At 55.2% G+C, this 19,360-nt stretch overlaps 2 protein-coding genes across 5 annotated transcripts in view; one reads left to right on the top strand and one right to left on the bottom strand.

The window, feature by feature from the left end:
* SERHL2 (serine hydrolase like 2) overlaps positions 1-11,617 on the top strand; it is a 21,305-nt gene extending 9,688 nt beyond the window's left edge. For 2 of the 3 annotated variants that reach the window (XM_058741119.1, XM_058741120.1), the window contains exons 9-12: positions 2,274-2,308; positions 8,658-8,740; positions 10,254-10,350; positions 11,169-11,617. In XM_058741119.1, the coding sequence (XP_058597102.1) occupies positions 2,274-2,308; positions 8,658-8,740; positions 10,254-10,350; positions 11,169-11,282 (329 nt within the window). In that variant the 3' untranslated portion in view covers positions 11,283-11,617. Of the gene's footprint in view, positions 1-2,273; positions 2,309-8,657; positions 8,741-8,938; positions 9,539-10,253; positions 10,357-11,168 lie in introns of those variants that run through there. The other variant, XR_009265266.1, reaches the window with a different exon arrangement.
* On the bottom strand, positions 11,582-19,360 carry RRP7A (ribosomal RNA processing 7 homolog A). Of its 2 annotated transcripts, XM_058741122.1 has the most exons (8): positions 19,244-19,360; positions 16,908-17,050; positions 15,201-15,326; positions 14,416-14,533; positions 13,902-13,999; positions 13,339-13,537; positions 11,959-12,092; positions 11,582-11,687 (listed from the first exon to the last, which is right to left on the bottom strand). In XM_058741122.1, the coding sequence occupies exons 1-7, from the start codon at positions 19,314-19,316 to the stop codon at positions 12,007-12,009; spliced, it is 843 nt and encodes a 280-aa protein (XP_058597105.1). In that variant the 5' UTR covers positions 19,317-19,360; the 3' UTR covers positions 11,582-11,687; positions 11,959-12,006. The 2 variants fall into 2 exon arrangements, with proteins under 2 accessions (XP_058597105.1, XP_058597104.1); XM_058741121.1 differs by having other exon boundaries at positions 11,582-12,092.

Genomic DNA, 19,360 nt, shown 5'->3' with positions numbered 1-19,360 from the left:
TGGGTGCACCGTCCTCCCAGCTCCAATGTGTTCACCAGCCTGGGAAGCTCCCTGAACCCCCTAGTTGAGGGATTTTTTTAATGGAGGCTTCGCCGTGTAGACATGGTCCATCATCACAGTTTCTGGCCCCTCTCCCCTTCCCAGAGGATGGGGAGGTCGACGTAAAATTTCAGGCTTCTCATCACAGGTTGACCCTGAAGCCCACCAAGAGCCCCCTCATTAGGACCAAAGATGCTCCTATCACCTAGGAAATTGCAAGGGATTCTGAAGCTCTGGGTCAGGACCTGGCCTCAAAGGCCAAATATTAGAACAAAAGATGCTCCTAGCACCTTTATTGCTTAGATTACACAGGCTTTAGGAGCTCTGGCCAGGAGCCAGGCCTGCAGACTAAAATATCTACTTCCTATTATATCACAACAGCACAGTCTTTATTGGCTGTGGCAGGAGACGGGTGGGGGGCGGTCTAGGGTTCTGATCATATCTCCCGCATTCGAAAGTATTTTCTTACGAATTGTATGTTTCCCGCGACTTGTTGGGGATTCCAAAAGTCTTGGAGGAGGTGTCGGCTCACAAGTCGCTGGCCCGGCTAGCCCGAGGGGCCCCAGCAGGGCTGGGGCAGAGCCCGCTCTGGGCAGGCCGAGCCCAGTCTCTCCTCTTTCCGGGGCTCACGCTGGCCTCATCCCTCTCAGTTCCTTCCCAATGAAACAGGTTGTTAAGGGAGTTAAGTCAGTGCAAAGCCCCGCTGAGCAGCTGCTGGCCCTGATGTCGTGGGACCTGGGTCTGAGAAGGGCACCAAGCAGCCTTCCAGAAAAGGGCTGCTTGCTCTTGGATCTGTTCGTGGAACTCCTCTAAGGGGTATCTGTGCTGGCCTGCTGGTCTGAGAAACACATTTCTGGCCTTCGAAAGTCTCACTGTCTCATGATGGGGCGGGGGGAGCAACAGAAAAGCAGCCAGGCTGTGAGCCTGCTGGGGCCTGTTTAGGATGTGCCCAGTGGAAGCGAGTCTTGGAATAGGAGGAGGATGTGGCCAAAGAGAAGAGAAGCCATGGCCCAGGGCAGAGAAAACAGCTCGGTAGGAACCCCCAGGTACCTTGGGGGTCACCCCACCCGTAAGGTAACCCCCTTTCAAAGTTGTGTCACATCCTCTGAGCAGCTGGAGCCCAGGCCTGGAGGAAGGAGGAGGCAGCGAGCCCAGGTGGGGGCCCCGGGGTTGCCTGTGGTCCTGCACGGGCAGCGGGGGCTGGTTGTCTGTGCAGGGAGGTCACGGCCAGAGCCGAAGGTCACCCAGAGGCCTCAGCCCTGGTTTCATTAGGCCGAGATGATTACACGGTCCTCCCAAGTATTTTGAGTCCCAAATGCCTAAGAACCTCTAATAACGGTTAATCGTCTATATTTAAAACTATGTCTAAAAGTTCCATAATCTCTCTAATTAGAGGGGGAAACCTAATAATTATGGAAAAGAGCTCTCCTTAATGTTCCCATAATTGTTTCTCGGAAAGCCATTTTGTATTCAAACATCAGTTTTCCAGCAGGGAGACCTCACGCCCTTCCCCTGGTGGACCCCCCACCCGTGCGTCCTGCCCAAGTACCCCTTCCTCCGGATCTGATGGGGTGTACAAAGGGCTGGGCACGGATGCCAACCCAGTCGCCATTTTGGTTTTGCTTTTTACGTGAATATTACTTTTTCGAACAGGTGCTACATGACGTGGTCTGAAACACAATGTACCATAAACAGCTGTGCGTGTCTCGCCGTGTCTTACCCCTTTCCCATCCTTGTGGCTCAGCTCACCACCCCCAGGATAACCCGCTTTTTAAGCGTGCTCATATCCTTCCAGTCCACCGTCAGGCTGCGGCAGAGAACCGAGGCTTGGCCAGCAGGTGGGACCACGGGTCTCCCAGCCCTGCCAACCTTCTTCAACCTTCTGTCAACCTCTTTGACACTTGATGGCACTGATGCTTAGCCACTGGGTACTTCCTGGGGTTTGAAGATCACGCGATCACCTTAAGGTTCTCAGAGATGACAGCCACCATCCATCACCGTCCTGCACCGCTCTCTGGGGTGGCCCGAGGGACGTGCCCGGGTGGGCCACGCTGGCCCGTGTCCGGGTGGCCGTGGCCAAGCTCTGCTGCCCTGGCTCGGTCCCAAGAGGACACGAGTGCAGGCTGAGGAAGAGCACCCCGGCTGGAAGGGCCCCGGGTCCCCAGGGAAGCCGCGCCGAGTCCCTCACCCCGACAGGCAGCACTGAGGCCCCCGTCTTTGTGCTTCCGTTCCAGGTCTGGTGCTGAGCAGAGACCGGAGGATCACTTTGGTGAGTGCTGCCTTTGTTATCGCCGTCCCACATGCGTGGCACAATAGTCATCGTTTTAAAATCACTCGTAAGTGTCCAGTTCAGTGGCGCTAAATACATTCACAATGTCATACAACCATCATTGCCCCCAGAAAAACTCTGTCCCCACCGAACACCGGTTCTCCACCCTCCCCCCGTCCCTGGTGGCCACCGTTCTGTTTTCTCCGTATGAACTTGGCTGGTCTAGGGACCTCATCTAAGTGGAATCATGCAAAACGTGGCCTCCTGTGTCCGGCTTATTTCACTTACTGTTTCCAAAGCTCATCCGTGTTGTGGCAGGTGATGGAATTTCATTCCTCCCGTGACTGAGTAACATTCCGCTTGTCTGGATTGATCCACGCATCCGTCGATCGACACTTGTGTTGTGTCCCCCTTTCGGTGACTATGAACCATGCTGCTGTGAACACGGGTTATGAATATCGGTTCGAGCCCTTGCTTTCAATTTTTTTGGACCTACACCTGGGAGTGGAATTGCTGGGTCCCATGATGATCCCGTGTTTCACCTTTTTGAGAAAACGCCAAACTGCTTTGCGCAGCGGCGACCGTCTTCGTTCCCACCAGCCACGGGCAAGGGTTCCGATTTCTGCGCCACCTCACCAGCGCGCGTCACTTTCCTTTTCAAAAAATTTTCAGCCGTCCTGGCGGGTGTGAGGTGGTGCACAGCCTCTTTCGAATCGTTGGTCTCTTTGTGGCAAGGGCTGAGGTGGAGAGGGATCCCCAGGGGGGCCGGCACGAGTCGGGGCCGCACCGGGGTTTGCCCTGCACCTGGGAGACATGGAGGGACGCCGGCGGGAGGTGGCCACGGTGCAGCGGCCACTCCTGGTCCTTCCAGGCGCCTTGCACGTGTGCCCGGGTAGTCCTCACTGCAGCCCCAGAGGAGGGACCTGTCGGCCCCCGCAGGCGAGGACACGAAGGCAGCCTGACGACTTGCCTGCGGTCAAGCAGCACCGTCGGTGGGGGCTGCACACCCACGAATGACTGAAAAACCATTACTGACACACAGGGGCCCACAGAGCAAAACGTGAACGTCAAGGCCCACCGTTGGCCACGTTGAGGGCAGACTTTGCAGCCCCATTTGTGTTTTCGTGACTATGAACGTAGACGCCGACCTATTTTAGGGCTCTTTGTTTTTGCTGTTCGTTTAGGCTTTCACATAAGTGGTTGCAAATGCTTCTGTGGATGTGGATTAACTGGAAGGGCAGCAGGAGTTCAGGAAAGGCACACTGGCGGCGGGGGGGGGGGGGGGGGGGGGAGGGGGGGCGGGGAGAGGGGGCAGTCAGAGGAGTTTCCTGGAGGAAGTGGGACGTGAGCCAGGTCCAGAGTGGTGGAATCGACCTGGGTAAGAAAGGGGAAGACTTTCCAGGTACCTGCTTACCACGTAGATAGGGGCTTAGAATAGGCTTAGAGCATGTGTTGAGATGGGGTTCCTGATGGAGGGTGTGAAGACCAGAAGGGGAGAGAGGGGCTGCATAATACGAGGCCTGGAAGCCAGCAGCCAGCCGGAGCTGTGCGACAGGGGCATTTGCAGAAACTCCACCGCAGAGGCTGTGTGACCTTGGGCAAGCCACTTACCCGCTCCGAACCTGTCTTGTGTGCAAAAATGAAGTGCATTCATTGGTTTATTCATCCATGCAGCCGGTTAATGAAAAGCTAGGAGGTACCAGCCCCTATGCCCACCTTTGTGGGGTTGCTGTGTAGACTAGTTAAGGCCTGTGTGTTGAGTGCTCTAGCACATTGCTTTAGGTGCTCACAGACGGTGCTCTTAATGAGATTGTTTAAGAGAGTAACTTGTTTTGCACATGTGAGATGCTGTCATTAGAGGTGGGAACCTCTGGCCTCAGGTGGTCTTAGGGAGACCACTGAGAGTCGTCACCCAGGCCCAGATGTGGACATGAGGCCAGGACCAGGGCATTAGCCAAAGGGATGAGAATGTTTGACTTTTGGTTTTGATCCAACTGGGATCTGTTCTCAATATGGTGTGAGGTAGGGATCCATTTTCATTTTCCCCCCAGATGAATAGCCAGTTGGCCCATTACCAGTTATTGGGGGTCCTCCTAACCACTAAGACTCACTCATCATGTTTTGTCTTCTGTGTGCCGGTCCTCAGGCTGGGAGCTAATTGCCAGATTCTAACCAGTGGGGTCCTGGAGGCCCCTGTTGGAAAGCTTCCCTCCAGAAAGAGTGATCCTGGCTGGACCCCTGACCTGAGCCAGGCAACCCTCTAGGCAGCAGGGCAGGGCCCCAACTCTCCATCGCTCCGCAGTGCGGGTTGGGTTGGTTACTTTTTGTGGCATTTGGAAACACCCCTTCCCCCTCCTAGGAGCACACAGCTGTTCTGCAGCGGGGTCATGGTCAGTCACAGTGCCCAAAATGGGAAGAGTGCCCACCGATTTGAAGTTTATGTTTGGAACATAGATACAAATTCTAAAATTTCATTTTAGAATTCCATTTTTTGTTCCACTGATCTTGTCACCATCTGAGAAATACCATTCTATTTTAATTCCTATTTCCTTCTAATTGTTTTGATAGTTAGTGGAACCAGTGCTCTCTCCTTGTTCTTCTTTTACACGTTTCCTTGGCTTTTATTGCATATTTTCACTTCCAAATGAAGTTTGGAATGATCGTCTTCTGCTAAAAATTATATTGGGATGGGGCATGTGGCTGGCTCAGTTGGTAGAACATGCAGCTCTTGATCTTGAGGTCGTGAGTTCAAACCCCATGTTGGGCATAAAGCTTACTTAAAAAAAGATTATATTGGGATAATACTGAGTTTGTAGAATACTTTGGGAATTTAGTTACTGTTAAAATTATGAATGGGTATCACTTATTCATAATAAAGGCACCACCTCAGTTTAGTGGCTTTCAGGCAATGGGTTATCCATATGAAAAAGTACAATCCTAGATCATTGCCTCACACTACACACAAAAATAATTCAAGATGGATCACAGATCATAACATGAGAGGTAAAACAGTAAAGGTTCTAAAGAAAACAGGGAATACCTTCATGACCTTGACGTAGACAATATATTTTAAATAAAACAACATACACATGTGAATCAATAAAAATATCGACAAACAGGTCTTTATTAAAATTTAGAATTTCTGTTCATCATGGGGGCACCTGGGTGGCTCAGTGGGTTGAGTGTCTGACTCTTGATTTTGGCTCAGGTCATGATCCCAGGGTTGTGGGACTGAGCCATGATTTGGCTCCATGCTGAGTGGAGATTCTCTCTCCCTCCCTCTGCTCCTTCCCCCCACTTGTGCTCATGCACACTCTCTTTCTCCCTCAAAAAGAAAAAAATAATAACAATACTTTCTGTTCATCAAAAGACAATTTAAGAGAGTGAAAAGTCAAGCCACAGACTAAAAGAAGATATTTAAATGCATAGGTCTACTAGAGGACTCATACACATAATATACAAAGAGCTCTGACAAATCAATAAGATAAAAACTAACAACCTCATTTTTAAAAACCGGCAAAAGATTTTAACAGGCACTTCAAGAAAAAGGCTATCTAAGTAGGCAATCAACACATGAAAGGTGCTCATCATCGTTAATTAGGGCAATGCAAATCAAAAGACCAATGAGACACCTCTACATCACTGGAATAGCCAAAATCAAAACGCCTGACATCACTAAGTCTTTTTTTTTTTTTTAAGTTTAGTTTTTGAGAGAGAGCGAGCAGTGGAGGGGCAGAGAGAGAGAGAGAGAGAATCCCAAGCAGGCTCTGCACTGTCAGTGCAGAATCTGGTGTGGGGCTTGAACTCACGGACCGTGAGATCATGACCTGAGCTGAAATCAAGAGTCAGACACGGACTGAGCCACCCAGTCACCCCTTGACAACACCAAGTCTTACTCGGGGCATGGAGCAACCAGAATTCATCTACACTGCAGGAGGAAGTACAAATTGATGGAACCATTTGGAAAATTGTTGCAGAACTGCTAAAGCAAAATACAGGCAAATCCTGTGAGCCCGCAATTCCACTCCTAGGTGTAAACCTAGCAAAAATACGTGCCGTGTGCACAAAAGACACGTGTGGGGATGCTCATAACAGCTTCATTCGTAACAGTCCCAAGCTGGAACTCACCTACATGTCTTTGAACGACAGAATGTATAAGTTGTTATATATTCAGACGCCGGAGCACCACACAGGAACGAGAAAACCAACACACTCACAGAACAAAAGAAGCCAGAAAGAAGAGAGCACTCTGTATGATTCCATTTATCTGAAGCTCAAGCAGAGGCAAATTGATCTCTGGGGTAGAGGTCTGAATAGTGACGTCCTTGGAGAATACTCCAGGGGGGAACCTGCTGGGTGCTGGTGATGTTCCAGGCTTCGATCTGGGTCACATGGAGCATTTATATGTGAAGGGCCATCATGAACCGACACATAGATCTGGGGACTTTGCCGTAAGTTACACTTGAATTACAAGAGAAAATGTGGGGTGCCTTGGTGGCTCAGCTGGTTGGGCGACTTGATTTCAGCGTAGGTCACGGTCTCACATGATTTGCTCACAGCATGGAGCCTGCTTTGGATCCTGTCTCCCTCTCTCTGCCCCTCTCCAGCTCACGTACTCGCTCTCAAAAACAAACAAAAAAAGTCAAAAAGAATTTTACAAAAGAAAAATATACATTGGGAAGTGAAAGTGGACTAGGGAAAGAAGGTAAGAGGAGAGGGATGTAGACGCAGAGACAACCAAAAAAAAAAAAAAAAAGAAGAAGACAAGCACACCCAACAGCCTTTGCTCTTAAAGACTTTCTTGGAGAAATATCCTCCTATCGTGGCCTTGGAAGAAACCACTACAAAACCCCAGCCTTGTGTTGCGCTTTCACACCTGGAGACGTATGTGGAGGGAATATCCCTCGGTCTCTGCCTTGGGGACCAACACAGAATTGAGTCGAGGGCCTGAGCCCACAAGCCGGAGAGCCCCAGTTCGGCCAGAGAAGCCTATGGAAGCAAGGCGAAGAGGATGGGGGCTGGGGGCAGACACCTGAGCCGAGTCCTGGTGCTGTCTCCTGTTTGCTCTCGTGCATCTTTAGCCCGTGTGATCCTCCAACAAAGCACCGTTTTAATACGCCCATCAGCACGGGTCTCGGGGAGCCCCTCTGTGGGCAGGAGCCACCTTGGTGCTTTTCCTTGAGCTGGGCGCTTGCCTGGAGGAGGGGGTGCAGCATGTCCGGGTCCTCGTAGACCGTTCATCTGGGAACGCCTGTTTCTGGAAGAGCACCCAAGGTCACTTTCGCCCAAGGAGCGGGAACTAGCTGGGAGGTCGGCGCAGAACAAGGGCAGTGTGCTCTCGTGGCTGTGACTGGAGGTGTGCTTGTGTGCACGTGTGTGCTCTCATGAGGATTTCGTACTCGTCAAGGGGGTGGAGGAGTGTCGGGCACTTGACACAGTCAGTCCTCGTGGGAGCTTTGTGGAATTCATCCGCTCAGCACCCCTGTATCGAGCTCCTCCTATGGCACATCTCGAGTTCTGGGGCTGGGGCAGCACAGTCCGATACAAGCATAACGTGAGCCTCATGTAATTTCACGTCCTGGAGTAGCCATATTAGAGTAAAAAGAAACACGTGAGACCAACTTTCGCATTTTTTAACTCCATGTATCCGAGATGTAGTCAGTATAAACATTTCAGATATTGGGCATTTTTTCATGCTGTCTTTGAAATCCTCTGTCCAGTTTCCACCTACAGCGCATCTCAGCTTGGACTAGCCCCATTTCGAGCACTCATAGCCACGTATGTGTCCCTTGTGGGACAGCACAGATCTGACGCCTTCAATGGTCATAAGACAGGGTGGTCCGGGCTATGATGGAGGCCTGCAGGGGCGGTGGGGACATCGAGGTATATTCATTCTGCCCTGTGGCTTAAGCAGATTTCTTTCTCGTGGAAATGGCTGGTGCGGGCACGCGGGCCGCTGCCTGGCCGGGCAGCACTTACAGGGCGGCCTGTGGATGGGGAAAGGGGTTTCGGGGCGAGGGGCCACACCTAGTCCTCAAATCTAGGCCCAGAAGCAGCCCGGGTCACTTTTCTGCATTTAGTCGCACAAACACACCAGGAGGTAAAGGGATTTGGAAACGTCTGGCTGGGCAGCCGTGAGCCCAGAAAGAGGGAGAACAGATTTAGGGGGAAAACCAGTCTGACCCGTGGGGTTTAGAGAGGCCTCTGTTGAGGTGATGTGTTTGGGTACTGGGGCAGATGGCCATGGTGGCCCCATGAGGCCCCCGCTGCCCCCAAGAGAGATGGGCTTCGCACCCACAGCAGCACCCGCTAACCTGTGGGAGGACTCACTGTGGTTTTGTCTCTGCAGCCAGAGTACAGCATCGATTTCATCAGCAGGGACCTGCTTGTGCATTTCATCAGGAAGCTGCAGGCCCACATCCTGGTCATCAAGTAAGTTGGAGCCATGTGCCCGAGAGGCTCGACTGTCAGGAATCTCCGCGGCTCTAGGGGGAGGTTCCCGGTTCTACCAGCGAGACCTGGCCGTCATTTTTCATGGGTGGCTGCTCCCACTGCCCCAAGCAGTGGAAGGCAAAGCAAGGGGAGGGCTCGGGCAGCGGGTGGAGCGGATTCGAAGGCACCTCTCAACAGGGGTCTGCGAGGCAGGGGCCAGCGGGCCTGACAGTGGGACGCTCGCTCTACCAAATTCTCCAGCCACACCAGACCCCTTAGGGCCCCAGATCCGGGCTGCTCACCTGCCTTCCTCCCCACTCCCGGCGCCCGGCCGGAAGCAGTCCCACAGTGAACATCTTTCCGTGTGGCTTGGATGCCGCTTTCTGCTCTGCTGCGGCGAGCCTAGACTGTGGCATGCCTGAGGCAGGAGCCCCGACTTCTGGGGACACGTGTGTCTCTGGTGCTGAGCACGGGGGTTTAGGAGGCAAATCCACACCACAGGGAAATACGCCGCACGTCCTCATTAGGACGGCCAGACTAAAAGATAACTGGTGTCGGCAACGATGTGAGACACCAGGACCCTCGTGCTGGGGGGCTGTAACACGGAGCAGCCACTTGGAAAGCAGTCTGGCAATTTCCCAAGCCAGTGTTACCACAGGACCCGGCAACTGCACTCCCTGGGCATCTGTGTGCCCCACACAGGACCACACGACAGCTCGTACGTGATGGCTCAGAGCAGTGTTGTTCACAACGGCCCAGAGGTAGAGACGTCTGTCAGCCGGTGAGCAGATGAGCCAAGTACAGTACCTCCATACAGTGGGCTATGTTTTAGCCACAAAGGGGAACGAACTTGTACAGGCCACACGGGCAAGCCTTGGGAACATTATGTAAAGTGGAAGCCAGCCACACAAACCCACGTACCCACGTATGATTTGCTTCACATGCAAGTCCAGAGAGGAAAGTCTAGAGAGGGTTGATCAGTGGTTGCAGAAGACGGACTGGGCACTCTGTGTGTATGTGTGTGTATATGTGTGTGTGTGTGTGTGTGTGTGTGAGGGGGGGGGTGGGGAGAAAGAAAACTACGGGTTTGGGATGTTTGAGACAATAACACCTTCCTAAAACTGACCGTAGTGATGGTTGTACAACTCAAATATACTAACAAACATGGAATGGTACATGTTAAATGGGTGAAGTTCTCTCAGTAAAGATGTCGGAAGAGAAAGCATCGACTTAAGAGCCTGTCATCACCTCCTGGCCCTGCCATTCAGAGGCTGTGGCCACAGGCAGGTCCTGCAACCCGATGGAGTTGAACCCACAGCACTTGGCTCACGTTGGCCAGTGAGCCCCGAGTGCCCGCAGGTGCCCAGTGCCTCGACCCTGATTTACACCTGGGCTCTGAGGGAAACTCGGAGGCAAGCCCGGGCCTGTCTCCTCTCGGCCTGGAACCCAGGGCAGGGGCGAGGCACCGCAAGATGGCCCTAAGGTGAGCCCTGATTTTTCTTTGGCTTTCCAGAGCAATGCAAGGGTTTTATAACGTGAGAAGAGAGAACGACGCTGACAAGGAGGCCCTAAATCTGGTGAAGGACATACTGAAATCTGTCCTAAAGGAGGTAGGTGTGCGGGGCTCAGCCAGGCTGGGGGTCAGCAGGGTCCTCACCCAGGCTCTGGTCTGGCCCCAGGTCTAATGGGTGACTGCCAGGAACTACCAGGCCTCACTCCCCACTGTGGCCGGTCCCTGGAGCCACATGTGACTCAGCACAGGAAACACATTTAATTGGCAGAATCTCCCAGTTTTATTGTCCTCACATATCCTGTAGGCCAAGCCCAACTGGGCCAGAGGCCATCCCACAATTTCTAGGGTGAGCAGGTGACCAGTTACATCAGTGGGTGATGGCTGCAGGTGAGGGTGGGTCTCCCAGCTGGGGAGCTGAGACTCCTGCTTTGTCCCTGGGAGCACCTGGCACTTTCCGACCATCACCCACCATAAACACCTGACCCCGGGGGGCCTCTGCTAACATCTCGGCATCATCACCGGAGTGGCCGGCTGGATGGTCAGCGGGCGGTGCCTTCCTGCCTCCCAAGGAGGATCAAGTTTGAAAGGCTGCTCATTTTTCAAGCCAACCTTAAAGTGGCAGAATGAACAGCACCCCGGGTCCCTCCCCAGCCTCGCTCTACAACCTCACCGCTCAGAACAGTCCAGAAGCCCAGGGTTTGGACACTTACCCCCCCAAACAGGCCTTTCTTGCTGGCTCTGAGCCAGGCCCTGACTTAACCAGAGGGTGCCCCTGGAGCTGCAGGTCAGTCACTGCCCCGAGGGTCACTGTGAGGGACCCTCCTGAGACACAGGGAGGCAGCGGGCCCTGGGAAGAGGGGCCCACGGAGCCCCCGCATCCAGGCCTCACCTCACCACGCATCCCTCCCTCTCCAGTGGTTCCAGTACACAGAAGTCCTGGGCAATCACTACGTCCACATGAACCAACCCCAGCGTGTGGCCGGGATCATCGGCTCCTTTTTGAAGAGCAGTACCCCGAACCAGCTGTAGCCTGGGCCTGGGGCTTTGCCCCGCTCCCCCCACTCACCCCCCAGACTCCCTGCTCCCAATCCCCACAGCCAGGCCAGGTGCGGAGGGGACAGGCCTCGCGGGTCTTGGAGACCAGCAGGGGCTGAGGCAGAGAAACCAAACCAGGGTTTGGAGGGATGGGGCCAAGATTCTGACTTTTGGTATCTGAGACTTCAAGGGGGAGACACTGTTTGGACCTGGAGGGTTGTCCGTTTTGTGGCCGATAATCGGCAGTGAGTGGGTAGCGGACGGAGGAAGGAAGGGCCAGGTTGCTGCCCAGCTGGATGAAAAATAAAATGTTCTGTATTCGCACTGTTTCCGAGGCCGTTTCGCTGCCAGCGGGGGCCCTTCCAATGGGGGAAGGGGAGAACACAGCAGACACTTAGCCTGAGAGGAGAGTCCAGGAACAGGCCGGGAACAGAGATGAGAAGGGAGCAAGCGCTCCCCAGGCTGGTGGCGTCCTGACAAGCCTTCACACCGGGCAGGCCCCGCCAGCATGGGGCCCCGAGACTGCAGAAGCACCAGGGCCCAGGGAGGAGCTGTCGTTCTCCCCACCCGTGGGGACTCCGGCCTCGGGGGCTGGCTGACACGGTAGCCCCTCGGCCTGGGCAGCCGGGGACGAGCGTTCCAGACCTCCGCGTCCTCACCAACCGCGCACCGTCACCGTTCACCGTTCTGCTCCGTGGGGCCCGTGGGCCAACTCAGCTCAGTAGGGTCGGAATTTGCGCTGGGCCCGCATCAGTTCAATCCTCTGCTTGTCCTCCTCAAACTTCTTGCGCAGCTGGGCTAGATCTAGGGCGGGAAGCACAAGGGGAGATGGGGCCGGATCAGTCAGTGTGGCCCGTGGGGGGGTGGGGGTGGGGCTGTGCCGCGTGGCCCCCAAGCCTGCTGGCCTCTGCTCTGAGAAACGGTTGGGACCTTGCATGGAGACTGACTAGCATGCAGGCCCAGTCAGAGGGTGGAAGCTGAAGACAGGGCGGCACACCTGAGGTTTCAGAGGAACCTCCTCAGTGAAAGAAAAAGCACGGAGAAAGCAAGGCACCTGCTCCCTTCCCGCCCCTACCCCACAGACCCAAGGTGAAGGCAGGTGGCTTTGGGGGTGTCAGGAGCCCCCGGGGCACCTCTCCCAAACCCTCCCCGCTGCAGCAGTCCGACTGGGGACAAGGTCGGGAAGTAAAGGGACTCCGCCCTGAGAGTGCCACGGAACCCAGATGGCAGGTCTGTCACCAGGTGAGCAGTCGAGGAGCCCAGAGGGAGGGCTGGCAGAGGCCCGCCGTCGGTGAATCTAGACAAAAGGGCAGGAGCGGGGGTGCAGGACACAGTGGGGAGCAGCAGTGAGGCCGGGGAGGGCACGGTGTGCCGGGTGGCAGGTTACCACCTGCCGCAGAGCTCGTCCCCCTGCCGAGGCCGGGGCCAGGGCCAGGGCCAGCACCCTCTCCCCCGGGCCCCCGGGCAGCTGCCCCGCAAGCAGGGAAATCGGGGGCCACGGCAGCAAGCTCAGCATCGTCATGGCCATGAGTCAACCACAGGCGATCGCTCACCCCAACACTCTCCTTGTGGGCCCCCCCCACCCACACATGGCACCCACGCGCACTCTCTCTCTCTCTCACTCACACACACACGCACGGTGCTCACTCGAGACCCCCCCCCCACCCCCAAATCACATCCAGCAGCGGCCCTCTCTGCACCCGGTGAGCACTTGAGATCCACCCTCTGCCACATGGCCCCTTGCTGGAGGCTGACAGGTTCTGGCACCAACTGCTCAGGGCTCTGCAGCCTCTAAGCAACCCAAGGGCCCCCACAGCTGCCGTTGGGGAGCCACGAGGGGACCACCACGGGGGATGCTGCAGGCTGGGACCCCAAACTCCAGAGCCTATCGGGAAGTCTGTGCCCAAGGACACCCCCACCCCGCACCCAGGTCTGGGCGCCCTCCAGATCTCTGAGTTCCGGCCGCGGCTGGCAGCAGTGGCCACGGGCCGGGCCGGGCCGGGCCCGAGGGAAGCGGGGCTGAAGCACAGGGGCCCGGGGCGCTCCTTACGCTCCATCTTGGTCTCTCGGTGCTGCCAGGCGTAAAAGTTGAGCAGCTCTTTGCGGGCGCGCTTCCGTCTCTCCCTCTCCAGCACCCGCAGGCTCGCCGCCTCCGTCCGGGGTAGCACCGGCCGCCGGCCCCGGCGCGTCACCTTCACCCAGCCCTCCTCGTCCGGAATCCCTTCCTCCTCCTTGGCCTTGGCCTCCTCCTGCAAGGAACAGACCCCGTGATGGGCAGGCGCCTGGGACCCGCCCTCCTCTCGTGGCTCTCTCCCTCCTGCGCCCGGAACCTCCCCGGGCACACATCACCACCTGCTGCGCCCTCTCCCTCCCGGTAGCTAAGGACGGGGGGACGGGGGAGCACAGGGGTGCCAACGCTGCCTCCTCCCTCAGACTGTCTTCCACAGACCACTTGGAGACTAGAGGTCACCCAGCTAGGTGACCCAGGACTCAGAAGGGAAAAGAGGAGTAACTGGGACAGGCTGCCACCGCCCCTCCTCCTCAGGAGCCACACACAACACCCACGACACCTCCTTCCCTGTGGCCACGCAGCCGCCCCTCCCGAAGCCCCACCTCAGCTATCCTCTTGTCATACGCCTCCATGAACGTGTCCACTTCGACCCTCAAGGCCTCAGGGTCCGGCACCGAGTCTGTGTAGTTGCTGACCCACTCTGAGGGAGAAAGGAGTGAGGGACTGGGCCTCCTCAGGCCCGATCCCTCAGGGCCAGCCAGTCAGGATCTTTTTTTTTTTTTTTTTTTAAGTGGGCTTCATACCCAGCATGGGGCTTGAACTCACAACACTGAGATCAAGACCTGAGCCGAGATCAAGAGCCGGACGCTTAACCCACTGAGCCACCCGGGCGCCCCCCAGTCAGGATCTTCTTCCACAGGCCACGAGGATGGTGACGTGTGGCCCGAGCTTCAGGTGCTAAGAAGTCTAGTGGCGGCGAGCTGGGCCCTCACCTCCGCCCACCCTGAGTGCCAGGCCCAGGCCTCCCAGGCACACGCAGCAGGCACGGCCCCCACAGCGCCTCCCCGCCAACCCAGGGCCCGGGACGGAGGTGCCCGACATTGCCGCGGTACTGACTGTGAACGCCGCTCTTCACAGGGTGACTGTCTGTCGAGACCAGCAAAGGGCCCTTCAGGGCTAAGGCAGCCGACACCCCACCTGCCTTCTGGAACACCACGTAGGCTACCTGGAACCCCTGGGGGAAGAAGGAGAGAGGTCAGAATGCCAGGGCCCTTCCCGTCCTCCCAGTCACCCAGCACCAGGGATGCCACCTGCCCTCAGCTTGACTTGCTGCTGGACCAGGGGATGTGTGCTGGGCTGTTCCGCCACGAAGATAACCAGAAAGTGATCTGTAATCCTGGGGAGGGACGGCCACGTTCCTGATCTTCCCACTGGTGCTAGAAGCAACCCAGGCGAGGTGAGACACTCGGGACCTTCCTCCCGGTTATGGGAGGGACTCTGTGAAAAGTGAGCTCACCAAGCACCACGGGCGGACACCAGTTCACACGCGCTATGCCCGGAGCAGGTGCCTCACGTTTCCTCAAGGGGAAACGAGACCAGGCCATGGGGCCTAGGGAGGAATGGACTTCGGCGGACTTCGGGAGCTCAGAGAGGCTTTCCCCCAGGATGCTGGGAAGAGCTAGACAAGAAGCTAAGGGATGTGGCAGATGCAGGGAAAGGAGCAGGGCGCCGTCTGCCCAACAGGCATCCTCAACCACACAAGCGAGGACTGGCCTAGGACCACGGGGACCGCTCAGACGCCCTGCTGTCACCCTGCCACCACCGCCCCACGCACACCGCGGACGCTGTCCCAGCCCCACCTCACACCCCATGCGAGCAGACCGCAGAACTTGAATGCCTACCCGAACGGGCGTGGGGTGAAAAAACTTGGACTTTGGTTCCTCTGAGCGGTCAGCAAGGTCCGGCTTCTCCTGTAACTCCACAGACTGGACGGGGCCGCAGGGAGAGAGGAGGCGGGCCAGGCACTCCTGCCGAAGCGGGGGCAGGGGGTTGGGGAGGGGGGAAGCTCGGCATGAGAGGCAGCAGGGCCTTCTGGAACCCCCTCTGCCCAGGGCAGCACCACTAGGGGTGGGGTCTCAGAGTCCATGTGTGCCCAACGAGGGGGGCGCACACACAGGCCCGGGCAAACCACATCCTCCTCGGCACCGTCCCAATCCTGCCTCCCGTGGCCCAAGACGTCAATCTTGTGAATTTTCATGTTCAAAACTCTGAGCAGAAAACCGCAGTGCCGCTGGCCAGGGGACGTGGGAGGAAGGAGGCAGAGTGCGAGACAGAATCCAGGTATAAGCCTTTTGGGGCTTTGCTGGAAGCACATGCTCAGGAGGGGGTTTGGTTTGTCCCTGAAAGGGCTTCCTCACTTTGAAAGGCCATCTCGCTGAAAGATCAGTCCTTCCCTACCAATTTCTCTGGGTGAGTGATCCCCAAAGTAGGACCAGGTTCTATTACAAGAATAGGTGAGGACGTTTGGGGGTTATGCGGAACATTCTGATTTTAGGAGACAACCGGCTAACTTTTCCTCCCCACAGCAGCCGTTTAAAACTGAAGTTAAATCAGTGTTGTAGTTGCTGGACTCAGGCTGGCGGTGACCCTCGTTGGGGGGCGGGGGGAGGGGGCATGAAGGGATTTCTTGGGCTCAGGTCATGTTCGGTTTCTGGGTGCTGAGTACACGGGGTGTTCCGTCTGTGAAATGGAGCGAGCTGTGCGCCAGGGCCCAGGCCCTTCTCTGTATACACAGTACGGTTCAGGAAAAGGTAAAAAATGACGCCCTCTCCTCTGCTTCTTTCTCTAGAACAATCTTTTAGAAATCAGTATTTCTTTTTTGAATCCCAATTCATCTAAAATCCAGCAACTCCCTTAGTTTCTCTTCTATAAAGTTATGGAAGGCAAAACTTCACTGTTTTTTGTGAAAGAAAGTTAATGTCTGGATAGATTGAGAAGTACTTTTATATTTTTCTTATGGAGATGTATCACTTTTATAACCAGGGAAAAACATGTAATTCAAACAATTCTGGGTAATAATAAGAAGCTTTGAGCTCCTCAGAACTATAGTTTTTAATTTTTTTTAAAGTTTATTTATTTATTTGGGGGTTCAGGGACAGAGGGAGGGAGGGAGAATCGCAAGCAGGCTCCACACTGCCAGTGTGGAGCCTGATGTGGGGCTTGAACCCATGCACCACGCGATCATGAGACCTGAGCCGAAACTCAGAGTCAGAAGCTCAACCGACTGAGCCACTCAGGTGCCCCATAAAACACAGCTTTAAAAAGCCATTTTCGGGGCACCTGGCTGGCTCGGTCCAGAGTGTGTGACTCTTGATCTCAGGGTGGTAAGTTTTTAAGACCCATGTTGGGTGTAGGGATTACTTAAAAAAAAAATTTTTTTTAAAGCCACTTCCTATCAAGAGACAGAGGCAGACCTCTAGATTCTCCCTTGGGGCTTCAGTTAGATGCTTCCAACTCACCACTGAGGACTTGGTGAAGGCCAGTGGGAGCCCAGCCCTGCCTGGGACTCCTGGCCAGCGCTACAGGTTCCCTCCCAGACACCCGCTCACCTCTGTGCAGTATGGGGGCACATTGAGGACAAAAAGGGTCCGCTTCTGAGGCCAGGAAGACTTGGTGCCTTCTCGAACTCTGTGCTCTCTCACATAGAGGTAGTGGGAAGCCTGCTGCTTTTCCGAGAACTTGATCGGGATGGCTGGACGGGAAATGGGGGCAGGGGTGGATGGCGTGAAAATCAAGTTCAAGCTGTCCCTTTCTAGTTCTGTCTATCCATTCCATCACTGAGCCCTTCCCCTAGGCAAGGCCTGTGCAGGAATTGTGCAGGCTAGGAGAGTGAACGAACAGAGAACCTGCCCAGGAGGGGCTCCCAAGCCGGTGGGGAGAGAATGTAAACAGGCAATTATTACAGGTGGGGAGGGAAATGAGAGGGGAGTTCAAACCCTGCTGCTCTTGGGGTCAACACTAAAATCCTGACAATGACTGGAGGCCTTGCCAGATCCTGACCACCTTTCACCTCTTTCCATCCCCTCTTTCCCCAACCACTGTGTGGGCCCGCCACTCCACCTTCTCCCTATTCCTCAAGGAAGCCCAGACTTCACCTGTGCTCACACATTTCCCTTTACCTGAAACATCAACTCTCCTCCCTCCACCCATGCTTCAGGTTTTCTTTTTAAGTTTATTTATTTTTAAGATTTAAAAAAATGTTTATTTATTCTTTTTTTTTTTAATTTTTTTTTAACGTTTATTTATTTTTGAGACAGAAAGAGACAGAGCATGAACGGGGGAGGGGCAGAGAGAGAGGAAGACACAGAATCGGAAACAGGCTCCAGGCTCTGAGCAGTCAGCACAGAGCCCGACGCGGGGCTCGAACTCATGGACCGCGAGATCATGACCTGAGCCGAAGTCAGACGCTTAACCGACCAAGCCACCCAGGCGCCCCCAAAATGTTTATTTATTCTTGGGAGAGAAAGCACTAGCGGGGGAGGGGCAGAGAGAGAAGGAGACACAGAATCCAAAGCAGGCTCCCAGCTCTGAGCTTGACAGCCCGACACGGGGCTCTAACTCACGGACCGTGAGATCATGACCTGAACCAAAGTCAGATGCTTAACCAACTGAGCCACCCAGGCACCCTTTAAGTTTATTTACTTTGAGAGAGAGAGAGAGAGAGAGAGAGAGAACGAATGGGGGAGAGACAGAGAGAAAAGGAAACAGAGGATCTGAAACAGGCTCTATGTTGACAGCAGAGATCCCAATGCGGGGTTCTAACTTACAAACTGTGAGATCATGACCTGAGCTGAAGTCAGACACTTAACCAACTGAGCCACCCTGGCATCCTCTATCCTTCAGGCTTTAACTTCCATGGAGAGCCTTTCATGCCAAGTTAGAACCACCTGCTCTGTGCCCTGCCAACACCTCTCATGGTCTCTAAGCCTCCATCTGTGTGATCATTTGGATAATCGCTGACATTCCTGTAATGCTAGGGACTGTTTTCTGTTCTTCTCACCACCTCCTTCAGAGCACAGTACCTGTGCTCAGGAAGCTCCCATGGGAGCGGGAGATGGCAATCAACGAGAAAGCACGTAACAAGATTCTATCAAATATGAACGAAAGGGGAAAACAGTGCAGGGTGGTCGGATGGCAGAGGCCTTTAGACAGGCCATCAGAACGGCCTCCTTGAGGAACTGACATTAAAGCCAGAAGGCACAGCTGTGTGAGGCAGAGGAGGGCACAGCAGGTGCACAAACCGTGAGGATGTAAAGACTTTGTTGTCTCAGAGGAACAGAACAAGCTTTAGGTCAGCCGAGCCAGAACATGCGGGTGGGGGTGGGGGCCCACACAAATGAACGTAAGAAGTCTGGATTTTGTTTTAGGTGCCGACTCGTAAAACCACTGGAGTGAGTTCTGTGGGTATGGAAACACAAGCCTGTGAGGCAAAATACTACTTCTGTCGGACTTTAGAAAGAACATTCTGGCACCTGGGCGAACGGTACGCAGGGGCAAGAACAGAAGCATGAGAACCGATTAGGAGGGCACAGCCAGGTAAGGGCTGACAGGGGCCAGACTAGGAATTGCAAAGAGATGACAGGAAGTGGCTGGGCTCACCTGCGGGGCGGGGGAGGTGGAGGTGTGAAGACGGACACGAGTTTGTCCTGGGGAAGAGTGTGGACAGACATCGGTTTGTTTACCTAAGGGAAGCGTTGCCCCAAATGGGCTCATCCCTGGAGAACGCCGCCAGACGCAAGCAGGGCGCAGCATGGAGCTCGCGGACCTCGGGGCCTCCGGGACTCACACCCAACAGAGCGGCCGCTCCCGGGGTCCCCTTGCCACCGCCGCCTCCCGAGCCAACTCCCGGAGAAGCCTGGCCATCCCCGGACCCGCAGCTCCTCACCTGAATACCCGGGCGGGCTCGGAATCCCCAGCTCGGAGCCCTGGGCCCCACGCTTCCTCCTGCGCGCCACCATCTTGCCAACCGGAAGCTGCGGGGGCCGCTGGGAGTTGCAGTTTG

Source organism: Neofelis nebulosa, chromosome 8 (assembly GCF_028018385.1).
Source record: "Neofelis nebulosa isolate mNeoNeb1 chromosome 8, mNeoNeb1.pri, whole genome shotgun sequence".
Taxonomy (NCBI): domain Eukaryota; kingdom Metazoa; phylum Chordata; class Mammalia; order Carnivora; family Felidae; genus Neofelis; species Neofelis nebulosa.
Note: the sequence above shows the minus strand (reverse complement) of the source record. Positions and strands in the feature narration are given on the sequence as shown.